We start from the raw sequence: 13,160 nt of genomic DNA on the forward strand, positions 1-13,160 counted from the left end.
ACAGTATTTTAGTGTGTATTTTCTCATGGAATCACTAAGAAAATATTTTAATAGTCATCAATAAGCACCAGCTCACAACACTGCATGTGGCTGCATCACTTGCACGTTACATTTCCTGACACACTGGATATATAATACATCTAGAATTCTCAGCACAGAGAGAACTGAGAGAGTTGTTACATAGTACTTAGAAATTACCACAGGGAAAACATAGTTTTTAGTAGAATTTTCAACAGTGACATTGCAACATTATTTTAGTGACTATGTTCCTTATGCAAAGGAAAAATACAAAGTAGTCAGTGACATACTTCCTGAAATTTTAATACTGGCTTTCAATTGTTATCAACCTAAAGTGCTTTCATGTTTCAGGTATTTTAAAATCCTTTTTCATTTATACAAATAAATTGAAATATTTTTAAATTTATTCCATACACTTGTGAGTGTACAATTTAGTCTATGCCTGTTTCCTCACCCAAAAAATTGGCATTGCCATCTCCCAAATCTCTCTTTTGAAACCAAGTCTGTGAGTTTGTTCCTTGAATATAAGCATCCAGAAAATAGCAAATTCCAGGGATATCACTTGGAAAATTTGGTGGAAGCTCTTCTCTTGAGCGAGGTGTGAACACAAAACCTGGATATTCCTTTAACAACCTAGAACAAAAATGAATCGTGTTGATTAAAAATTAATCAGTCACTGTTACTATAAGCACAGACATTCAGTAATTTTTCATGTACACCAGGGCAGAATTCCATATAATACTTATGTTACTAACTTACAATATAAAAAAAAACCTCTTTATTTGGTAACCTCGATAACCTCTTAACCTGTGCACCAGTGCAAGAAGGAGTATGGCCTCTCTTTTTTTGTCTAGTCAGTGTTTTGCGTGTAGGTGCTATTTGGTGTATTTTCAAAAATCATTTAGTACTGAAAGCTATCTCAGATTTGCACATGAAACTGGCACCATAATTAACATTTCAACTAATGAAATATTGAAAAGTTTATTAACTATTCAGATCTTACCAATTCTAATAATTTTGCTTTTTCACTAAAAGCAAAAAAGATCCATTAACCCAGTGGTCATCTGTATTTGAAACACAGATTTCTAATCTGTTGGGATAAATAATGATGACTGCTATCCAAGCTTCCAAACAATTACTGCAGTATACGGGAGCTGTGCAAGGTGCACAACTTATCAATATATGTTTAGAATTGGTGTGGCAATTAAAAAGAAAAACGCACAAAACAAAATGAAGGTTAACTCAGAGGAAAAAAAATAAACACACCACAACAATAATAATAGTTTACCCTTTAACCAAATTCCCTATTTTCTAGACACCCAGAGAATTAATTCTCTTTTTTCAACAATATACTGATTTAAGATATTCTTCTGAGATGAATACACAGCCATGCAGAAACCTACTTATGCATAAGATACAGGTGAATCTTGTGTGGACCAAGTATCTAATAGGCTTAAGCAAATACCGTAGTCAGTTTCATTCAAAATGATTTTCCATATAGATATGGAAGAAAAAAATCACTGTTGGCCAGCACTGTTCTTGTAACATACATAAGCACTGGTGATGGTGTCTCTTTATTTATTTAGAGTGCATGGAAAGGTTACTTACTGTGTGCCCCAAAATCTGTGCTACCTTTATCTAAATCACCTATATGAGATAATCTAAAGTTTAGCACTCTATAAATCACACAGCAAATGCTGCAGGGGATGTCAGGATTCCATGCCAAATTCTCTGACACTGGACACAGAACCTTGCCAGAAGGCATTATCAGCTACATAGCAGTGGGCACAAGTTGAGCAGGAACAACTGTCTGTCCAGGCTACAGTCATGGCACATTTCTGGTTATTATACCCAACCAGCCATATTGCTTTGTGAGAGACTAGTGTCACTCCCTACAGTTCATTCTCACACAACTTTTGACTACTCCAGAAGAAACAGTATTTGCTCAGTGGCATAAAATTTAGACCTGGATTTGGAGTTCAGATGTAGACTGTTATTGCCATCAAATTCAAAGCAGATCTTTATTATTTTTTTGGGGGGGGCCTATTGTCCCTATGGGTGGCTGGCCCCGATAAGACACTTTCACTTGCCCATGAACATGTTGCAAGGTGATTTTTAAGTACAGTTAAAGAGAATATACAAAGAGAGTATTAGGTTCAGAGTACAAAGGAAAGATGCTGTATTTCCCATAGGACAGCCTGCTAGCTGCCTGCATAATCACATAGCACACAATACTAAAAATGTCTGATTTGAGTGAATAAATAGTACAGTCTAAGTTCCATACTAAAAGTTTTAAACTGAGTTGGGATCAAGACCTGTATAAACTAACACTGGCATGGTTGATTCATTGCAACCTTTTCATTCATATTCTCTAAACAAAGGAGAATTCTTCCACTATTTTCTTATTTTCAAGGGCACCTGTAACCAGTTGGGAAGCCACTTCACACTGGAAAGTCACATAGCTCAAAGAGAAGCTACCTATATGAGGGAAGAAAAAAGCAAAACAGCAAGAGGTACACAGCTGCAGGGGAAGGAGCAAAATTGGCCCAGACAGTCCATTTATTTAAAATGTAGCATCTGAAAAATAAATATCTGGTGTTCTATTTCACCTTTTTTCTTTCTGGTGCTAGTTGCATTCTGACTAAAAATAACCATGGTGCTTTCATGAGCAGTCAAATAAAAAGAGAAAGAGGAAAATAAACGGCAGTACTTCAGAGAAAAAAAAAAAAAACAAACAACAAACCAAAACCAAAACCCACAACAAAGAACAGGTAGATAATGAGCTATTACAGTAACTACTTCATATGAAATATGAAACACTGTACCTGTAAGTTGTTGGGCTGACATTTATTTTTGTAGGTATGCTGCAGGATTCAAACTTATTGGCAAGGGTTACATTATTACCAAAAAGGCAATAGCGAGGCATTTTAACCCCAACAACTCCAGCAAAGACAGATCCAGAATGAAGGCCAATCCGCATCTTTTATAAATAAAAGACAGAAAACAGCGTTATTAGGTAAAATAAAATGCTTACATTCAGTTATAGAAATTCATCCTTTATTAAAAAATAAAAATAAAATTGAGTAGCTAATATAAATTGAATCAGTACAATCTCCTTAAAATGTCTGTATTCTGATCATCACTGCTTGTGGAAACTAGGTGAAGCTTACCTTGCTTTGCATTCATAGTAAGTAATCCTTACTACAAATAAACTTTGATAATCGAATTATAAAGCAGCTGAAACATTTTCTTTGTAACTCACACTCAAATTTTTGAGTTTTCCAGAGCTGGTGCTGCTTTTGGTGTTTTTTCTTTTTTTTTCTTGAGATGTCTGCTTTTTCTTATGTGCATTATACATCTGTAAATGTGCTTTCTTCAGAATAGCCCTCTGACACAATAACGGCATGATGTTGGGAAGCTTGCATGTCTACTCTGGGTGCTACTCTTTACGTATCAAGAGAATGTCATATCATGAAGAAGTCACAATTTCTAATTTTGAGCAGAAAAGCAAAAAAGCCTGCAACAAAAGCAAAATCCACCCACATAGCAAAGATGGCTGAAATACACACACCAATAAACAAGCCTGATTTAACGTAAGCCATTTACAGTCATGCATTTGACATCTGGTATATAAATTGATAGTGTGTCATATCTCTTGCTTTGCAAAACAGCCAATGCTTTTGTAAAATATTTTATTAAAATAGATGCATGCTTTCATTAAAAACAAAAATGTTCAAGTTTTCTTCCAAGAAGCTTCAAGTAGGTAATTATGCAATTTTATCTATTTTAAAATTACTTTAAAACACATAATAACACTTCTCATTCAAATTTATAGAGGTAGCATTTGTGTGGAAATTATAAACACGTTATAATATTGTCAAGATGTTTCCAGATCATTTAAGCATAATTTGATATTGTGAAATACAAAAAGCACAACATTTATTTAAAATATAATACTGCTGTTCCCTGTGATAAATGTGGAACCTGTAATCCTCTCATTACCATTTTCTTTGTCTTAGAATACAAATATCCCTTAATCTAAAATCAAAGAAGCTTGAAGTTTTCTAAATGAATCAATAAACAGATAAATGTTAAAATGAACAAATGAAAGACAATAAACTGAGACACCCATATTAAAAATAATGGGATACCACCGACGGGCATTTGAACTTAATAGAAGGTGCATATCATTTGTCACACACAAAGGCCTTTCTGGGTTTTTTTGCAGTGAGCAGTAAACCTACACGAAAACTTCAGTATGTATGTATGTCTTCATTGAAAGGAAGTCACAGATGTAACTACCACTGAATCTAACAGCATTAACACCATTATCTTATGGTAGTGGTTCAGTATCAGACTGTAAAACAAGAACTGCAACAGAATCCTTTAAAGATGTGTGGATTGCTACACTTAGAACATGTCTTTGATGATTCATATATATACCTGCTACCTCAAAAGGCTTAGATACTATTTGATCTAATTTTGAGAGAGTATTATTCTCCTAGTTAGAAAACAGTAACACAATATTCCATGCCACTGATACTGAAACAAAAACTGCAGCATGTCAGCAGGCACCTATTGATTTCACTGCATTAAAGTCTTTTGGGTTGATTTTCAGATTTCTGTTTCATCTTTACCTCTCCACAAAACTCTCACAGAACAAAAAATGCCAGTTTCTCCAGTCACACACACTTGATTCCCCAATTTTGGTCTGAGTTAATGCAATGCTGTGAAATTTCCTTGAGACAAAAACCCCAAAAGCAACTAAAAATTGCCCACTTTAACCACATAAAATACAATAAAATATATGACCTTGATAGGCTCTCCATGGGGAGACACCACCTCATCTGACAGTTCCATCATCTTCAGGGCCATCAATGCTATTTGAACAGCGTGGGTTTCACTTTCTTTGTGTAAACCTCCAGCAACACAGTAGGCATCTCCAATAGTCTCAACCTGAAACAGGCACATTGTTCCTTACTGTTAGATTGTTTGACATATTAAAGAATAGCCTGTGGCTTTTGTATGAATTCTACCTACATATTGACTCAGTCTTATTTGTTATGCTAAATTATTTAAGAGCTGGGCAAATCCTGCAGCATCATTCAAAAGGAAAAATTGTACAACGTGTATTTATCGCTGGGCATGATGTTAAAATACTTTTCCTTGCTTGCCTGCTGCCAGGCACCCTTAGTTACATTAAACACCTATTTATTCCAGATTCATTGCACTGTCATTGAAATTAATGGGTTTCTCCCGTGGCTGTATGAATGGCTGATTCTGTTGATTTTCTTCTGTGGGTTTGTTTTGTTTTGTTTTGATTTTGGGTTTTATGTTTTGGTTGTTTGTTTTATTTTGTTTTGGGTTTATTATTTGTTTCTTTTGTGATTTATCTTAATATGTCTTCCTTAGAATGAAGGTTTAGGGCAAAATATTTTTTGGACTTCTATTATTTGCTATCCATTTTGTCTTCATTTCATTTCCTGCCCCAGAACCCCACAGAAATGAAATAAATTGTGTACCTTGTAGACATCTAGCTCTCCACATTGGTAATCAAAGCGAGTATAGAGCTCATTAAGCATGGTGATAACTTGCATAGGTGAGCACTGGGAACAGATGGCAGTGAATCCAACGATGTCAGAGAAAAGCATTGTGACATTATTAAATTTCTTGGCTTGCACAACCTGTCCCTGCCACAGCTGCTGAGCAACCTCTCCAGGAAAAATTGAAAACAGGAGATCTACAGTCTTCTTCTTTTCTTCTTCAAGTGCTTGGTGGGCCTGCTCAAGGGTTGCTTTTAGCTTTCCTAACCTCTTCTTCAGTCCATCCTGAGCTCTAGCCTGCTCTCCTATCAGAACAACATCTCTCAGTGCATTGTGAATGGGAATATCTGAGAGGTACAATCCACGTCCAGTAAAATCTTCTAGTCTATCCACACAGGGAGATCCCAAGAATAGTATGGCACTGGATTCAAAAATATAGATCATTTGGCCTTTAAGATCCATTACCTGAAACAGTTAAAGAAGCAAGAATTCAGGAAAATCATACTTAGAAGCAAGATTTTCTAGAGGTAAAACATTTTGCTGAAATGTATGAAAATCAGACTGGTCCAAAGTCCTTACATAGTCCTTACAGAGAAAACATAGGGTGCTAAACCATAGAGTCATCAAATACATTTATTTTCCTTGAGCCTTCTGGTGCAAAAGTTACACCACAGCTTAAGAATAAACACCTAAGTATGTTTGAGTATCAGTATCAGTTTTAACTTAGGAAAGAGAAAAACTAAATAAGATTTTTGTGCATTTTTGTCTACTGTTACTGACTACAGTGGCCTATGCATTTCTGCTAATAGTGTTTGTTTCCTGCACCACTTTCTCTGCAAGACAAAATGAGAAAATCTGCTTCAGTTTTATCACAGGATGTTCAATATTCATTGTAATTTAAGATTAAAGACATAAATAGAAGAATTATTCCACTTTAATCATGTAAAGAATCAAAATATTTTGTGTGAAATGCTTTTATGTCCCTTTTTTTATTCAGTTGAGTAATATGCAAGGTGCTGCTTAACATTGCTTTGAAAACCCATTTTTTAAAGAAAAATCTGTTACTTGCCGGTAGACTTTTGCATAAATAAATACATGCAAATGGAAAGCAGAGTTTGCTACCTCTTATAATTATTAAACTGTTGTCTAATGCAGAGAAAGATCTGAAATGAAGTACCTGATCAGTGCTATATTTTTCTCACTTCATTAATAATTAGGTGAAATCTTTATTACTGTTCTTCATCTGAGTTCTTGGAATGTTGAGTCTGAACTGGTAATCCATCCTAGAGTGCCTCAGATGCATATAATCTGGAATTCCACTGGGGCCAGTGACGAATAAAAATAGTCACTGAATATTCAATGTTTTTTACTTTCCCAGGTCATTTGCCACAGACCCAGCTTTGGCAAAAAAATACTAAGTAATCCCATCAATCCATACTAAGTGGGACCTCTGGTGATTGTATCTGGTGAAAACATCAGAATATCAAAGATAACAAAATATCAAAGACACCAAGGCTAAATGAGCCCAGGAAATGTCTACTTTCTCCAAATCCTGGAGCTGTTGCTTCCAGATGACTGAGGAATACTTTGGTAAAACTTTCCCTGCCAATGTCTTTCTGCTGAAAGTTCCCTTATTCTCAGAAATATGGCATGTCATATGGCATGTAAATTGGCTTATCTCAATTTACTGAGTTTATCTCAGTACTTCAACACTTTTTTTTTTTATAAAATCAAGTTAACAGATTTTACCTATGTAAAAGAGCTAAAGCAGAGTTTTGACTGAATATTTGCTTCAGAATCTGAACTGCGTTAGATTGCCCTCAATAAATGATTATTATTCAGTTGTATTAGATATTGGGAGGTAGACAATGCCAAGTACACCATGTTTTGTGGCTATTTTAACTCTGTCTGAAGAAAATAAATTCCTCACAGAAGCATAAAAAGTCTCTTACCATGGATGATGATTTCATATCAGTACTATCCCATCTTCTGACTCGTACAGTAAACTGCATATTTAGCATTGTCATTATTCCACTAAAAGTGCAGCTTACTTTGGGGGTAAGAATTTCAAAATACTCTTCAAAATTTGACTTAGCTTGAAATTCTCTTCTGGTCAGAAGTCTTCTTATCCCATTTCCAATTTGAAGAACTGACATATCCTTGTCAAACATAAAATGAAATGGGAAAGTCTTACAGAACACAGAGGCAGGAATCACAAGTGAAGACTGTGGTTTACATGGAGATAAGGAAGGTTTTGCAGTTTTGACTTGTATGGAGTATAGCAAATAAGGCTGATTTGCAAACTCAGTGCAGTCATTATGGAAACAAGGAGGCATGAGCATCACTTCCACCTCAGTTTCATACAAAATGTGAGCTGCTGCTTTAATAATCCCAGATAGAATAAGACTTGTGATTTTCTTAGGAAAGAAATAATACACATTTAAGAAGTCCTGATCTTTCTCGAGGCATAATATGGAGGCCTCTTCAAGTCTGTCCTTTTTTACTGCTTCTTGGCTGTGGCCACTTTGCTTCAGCAGAGTAGTGAAACTGTTCAAGAAGTCTTTAAGGGTTCCTCCAATAACTCCTAATATATGTTCATCCTCTTCATAGCATATTTTGAACAGCTCTTCACCAAGAGATTCCCGAAGAGTCTCCACGGGAATACCTGCATAGAACCACATTTTAGTCAGAACTGCACTCATAATGCTCAGTTTCAGACAAACCTCCACTACTTTTCAGCCTAGATGAAATCAAACTAGCCATATGCTTCCCTGATCCAATTCTGACACCTGAAGGCCCTCTCATGTAGGAGTCCTGCTGTAACCAAAGACAAACTCTTGTTACCTGTAAAACAGGCAGGCGGTAGATTGTAGTTTGGAAAGATCCAAGGCTCAGTGTTCCTTGTAGAGATGCAGACAAAATGAATGTACATTTTGGCATGGGATTTAACCCAACTAAAATAATTTAAAAACTTAAAATAAGAATACAAAGTAAGAACAGATGTAAGTACTATGCCTGATCCAATAAATTAAATGACTGTAGGAATATTCTGGGGTACTGAGGCCAGCTGGCACAGAACAGTCACATCTTTGATAGTAAATTTAACAGGATAACGGCAAGCAGACAGACTGTTGGGAATATTCCAGCTCCCCAACTGGTACTGGGAATGATTTGGAAAAGTGTTATCTGTCACAGGCCAATTGTGTGTCAAGACCAGCTTTAACAGTTTAAGTGTACTATGTTTCAGTTCCTAGAAATGTTAATAGACTATTACAGATGTAGCCAGACAGTTCTGTATTACACATTACAGCAGTTCTCTTCCGACAGACTACAGGTCTTCAGAAGATTAATAGGATCAAACAATCTTTCAGGAGTATAAAACTGTAACTTATTACTGCATGCATGTTACAACTCTCTCTAAGGGGTGGATGATTCTATGACAGCTCAAACTCAAGAATCTAGTCTCTTTAACTCAAATTTTGACACTCTGAACTGTTAGTTGCAAAGATCACAGTTTAGCCTTTGTCTTTAGCCTCTGTCTTGTCAGCACCATTGCAGCCCTTATATGGAGGAAATTACTTCTTAGTAACCAGACTTTTTAACATATATACATATATTAAATATATATATATGAATATATATAACATATATAATTTGGTTTTAACATATTTATCTGTTATTAAACAAACTTACATTACCTGCTGCATTAGCATGATCACTGATTATTTTTTCAAAATCTTCTCTATCCCCAGTTTTTCTGTAAAGAGCATAAAAATATAAATTAAAATCCTGAAAAATTAAGATAAATGTAGAAAAAAATAGAATGTAGCAGTAACAGAAGTTATCCATTCTGTCTTTAATGTGTACAGGCCAAGTTTTGCTGATCAAATAGGCAGTTTTTACTTAATTCAAAATGGATCTTCGTAAAATATTAGATTATTCTGTGCATTTGTGGTAATTTAAAGTTTTAGTGGTCTAAGCTTGGAATATGGGTTGAGGCCAAATGCTGTAGACTGTCATTGATTTAAAACTCTTATGTTGCAACAGTCCTGGGTTTTATATATCTTACAGAAATTTATATGCAAAAGCGATACAGACATTTAGATGTGTTTTACATTTGCAGGAAGCAATACATTACTAAAGATAGATAAATATTTGTATCAATAAGCCAATCAGCAAGTGCAATGCACATCTGACCAGCTATCTTTGTTTCAGTCAATGCATGTAAAGGACTCTGAAAATACTAAGTATAATTTAAAAGACACATTGTAGTTATTTTCTCTTATCATGGTTAGCAACAGTGTAGTTTCCAACTTCAGGTTTTTCCCTCCACTTCTGAAACAAAATTTAAACTGAGGAGCTTATTGTTTCAGATGTATTTAATAAATTGAGTCCTCAATGTATGAGATGCTAAGAAATTCTCACTCTGTACAAGGCTCAGATGATTAATATTGGATTAGTACTAAGGAGTGCTAAAAATCGAGCTGTGTTCCTCAAAAACAAAACCTGAAGCCAAGTGAGACCAGTGAAAACATGTATGTCAAGATCTGTAGCATATGATTGTTCTCTGTAACAGAAGCCAAATTTCTTCATATAATACTCATTGTTTGGATTTAAAATTCTTTTCCTGGGATCTCGGAAGCATTGAGCTAGCTCCAAATACAATCATATCTACCTTTCCACGTGTGCCTGAACAATCTCCAAGTTCCTCAAAAACACTTGTGTGTTTGATAAGGTAATTTAAAATAGATTTCAGAAGTCCTGATTTCCAGTCACCACTCACCTGCAAAACGTTTTTTTGCAGTAAATTTAGTTGCAAACACATTACACATACCTGGTATCTTTTATTCTATGTTTTGCCAGTGTTCTTTGAAGTGCAAGATTTAGCCTTTCAAACTGGGGAAGAAAAAAACTTATGTTGATTAAAATGTCATTGCTGAAAATTTAATCATAACATCTTTATACAGAGAATAATTACTTTTCCAGTATGGTACATTTGTTAGAAACAGCATGTCTTTTGTGTGTTTGGGGTTTAGATTATGTTGAGGTCTTCAGGTCCACTACTACTGTAATTATGTCCCTTAGTTCATGTGTGCCAATGGTTGTGCATTTTAAATACAGTGATGTGCTTTACCTCCAAGTTGTCAGATGGCAACAAAGCAGTGCTACTAAAAATACGTGTAACAAACCCAGCTTTCTATTATTACATATCCTCCCTCAAAAAAACCTCACCTTACCATGGAAGCAAAATGTAGGAAGAAATCTTTTCAGTTTAAAATATATTCTCCTAACAGAAAAAGCCAGTTATATTCTGCATGATAGAATTTGTCTGTGAGGCTTGCTGTGGTCTGGCTTTCCTTTGGTTCTCATTCCCTGAAGAAAGTAGCATTTCCTACTGCATCTTTCATTTTTGTATTTTCAGTAGGGAAGTTTGCACACCTGAAGAAAATAGCATGTGAAAGAAAAGCAACATAACATAAACGTTTTCCAAGCAAAAACCTAAACTGAGTAACTATTCTACCATGTATATGAACAAAATGTAAATTGCATCTTTGTAAAAACTGATAAAGTGGAACACCATCCAATTCATTGTGTATCACCGAACAACATTCTCTGTGTTTCTGTAAAAACCCAAAGAAGCCAATAAAATAATCACACAAACTACACTAGATCTCAGATTTAATCAAAAGTTATTTTGGATGCACTATGTCCTGGACTTCTATGCCTAAGTCACTCTTTTCATAAGGAGCTCATGTATCAGTCTGGGTAATGATGCAGCCTCCTGGTTTGGAGTTTGCAATGGGAAAGAAGATGATGTTAGTTGCTGATGCTGAAGCAAAGCACTACAAAATATCTAAGTAATTAAAAACATTTTTAAACAAGCAAAACCCTTCCAAGGATTGGGAAGACACTTAAGTCTTGATCTCAAATCAGAATGAGAACAGATTACTGTATATAGACAACATTCCAATGAATATGACTTGAATAATTGCAAATATCAGTGACAATCTTGAACTTCACTAGCTCCTGCGGCACATGGTCATAATATCCTTGGCTTTACGAAGCCCAGCTGATGAACCAGACAATCGTGGCTATGTAATGGGCAGCTTTAAAGAGAAAAAATGTCAGTTATTGCATCAAAAATCCCAGAAAGGGTGCTTTGCAGCTCATTCTTGAGTTAAAAGTATTTTCCTTTATATGTTTAAAGATAGTTTAAAGAGACTAATTTCTTCTGTGCAAACGCAGCAGAGGTAAAAAGCAGGCAGAGTTTTAGCTGAAGGGCAGTAGATGAAGAATCATGAAAAACGGTCTGTGAATAGATTTAACAAAACTCCAGCACTTTTAGTGAGGTACACTGAAATGTTCAAATAATAGAATATTATTAATTGAGTAGACAGAGTTGGCGATCCCAGTATATACCAGTCAGTTCTTTCACGTGTTCCAAAGAATCTCAGGCAAGCCCAAGTGTTGAATGTTACAGAGCTTCACTTTTCATATTATTTTTACAGAGATAGTAAACAGTTTATGCATTATACCTGACAGTAAACAGTGCATGCACTATACAGTTGAGTTGAGCAGAGACATTAGAATATCTTTCTGGTAAACACAGACAGTAATGTTTTTAAATCAGTATGGCAGGAGGCTAGCATCACAGCAGATGAAAACAGCTATTTTAAAAATTTTTAGTGACAATGACTAATGTACTTAGCAGTATGGATTCAGTTAAGTGAATTAATGAAGTCAGCACATAATTTACATAATTAGGTAATGAGACAGAGTTTCTCTTAATTGTACCTCCATGTAAAAATATTGCTCTAGACATACATTGATTTAAATGTAACAATTAAAAATAGTGGAAAGTTGCAAACTGAAGGCAAAAATGTAGGGAAATACAGTGGAATGGATGGTGTGAAAGCACACAAAACTGATTGTGGCAAAATTGTGTCCAGAAGGAATGGAAGAGGATTAAAACATTGCAGAACTACATAAAAACACAAATTCTGAAATCAGAACAATTTTCTACACTCTTACACCTAAAGACTTGTATAAAACCCTTTTTTAATATTTGTAAACAAATATCATTAAATTATTATTATTATGCAGTATCTATTTACCTCAGGAAAGATTAGTTTGCAGATACTTTCAGTTAATGTGTGGAGGTACACTCTACTTCTGCTTGTTTTCCTTTGTGGAAGGTTTCCTTGTGCATCTTTCTCCTGGACTTCTTTGCAGATGGGCAGAGCTGCTCTAGAGCTGTTTTCTGTGCAGTCCTTGTCATGTTCCTCAGTAATCTGACTTTGAGTCAATAAGGAGAAAGGACATTCACCCGTGATCTTCAAGTCTTTCAGCTTTGTACAAAACATACTGTACAAAGTCTCTCTCTTGAGATTAAGAGTACTTGGCTTTGTGTTTAATAGTCCTCTTCTGTTTACTAGTGAGAGCAGCAAATGCCAGGAGAGTAGATAAGGCAACCACTGCAGATTATTGGTAGTTATAAATCACCACAGGAACCTATGAAATCACCTGTGTGCCCCTACAAAACAAGAAAAAAAAATTTTTTTCTTTTAAATTCTTGTGCTGTGCCAGTTTTATCATATG

The 13,160-nt window shown here is 35.2% G+C and overlaps 1 protein-coding gene across 2 annotated transcripts; it reads right to left on the minus strand.

Annotated features, from left to right (window-relative positions):
• Nucleotides 1-449: 449 nt before the first annotated feature.
• On the minus strand, nucleotides 450-12,925 carry GUCY1A1 (guanylate cyclase 1 soluble subunit alpha 1). 2 transcript variants are annotated; one of them, XM_054382978.1, is made up of 8 exons: nucleotides 12,677-12,925; nucleotides 10,396-10,457; nucleotides 9,260-9,318; nucleotides 7,514-8,226; nucleotides 5,541-6,026; nucleotides 4,831-4,974; nucleotides 2,844-2,998; nucleotides 450-651 (listed from the first exon to the last, which is right to left on the minus strand). In XM_054382978.1, exons 1-8 carry the CDS (start codon nucleotides 12,923-12,925, stop codon nucleotides 450-452), a joined length of 2,070 nt encoding a protein of 689 aa, XP_054238953.1. The 2 variants fall into 2 exon arrangements, with proteins under 2 accessions (XP_054238953.1, XP_054238954.1); XM_054382979.1 differs by having other exon boundaries at nucleotides 7,514-7,720; nucleotides 9,255-9,318.
• Between the last annotated feature and the right edge of the window lie 235 nt (nucleotides 12,926-13,160).

The sequence above is a fragment of the Indicator indicator genome, chromosome 8, assembly GCF_027791375.1.
Source record: "Indicator indicator isolate 239-I01 chromosome 8, UM_Iind_1.1, whole genome shotgun sequence".
NCBI lineage: Eukaryota > Metazoa > Chordata > Aves > Piciformes > Indicatoridae > Indicator > Indicator indicator.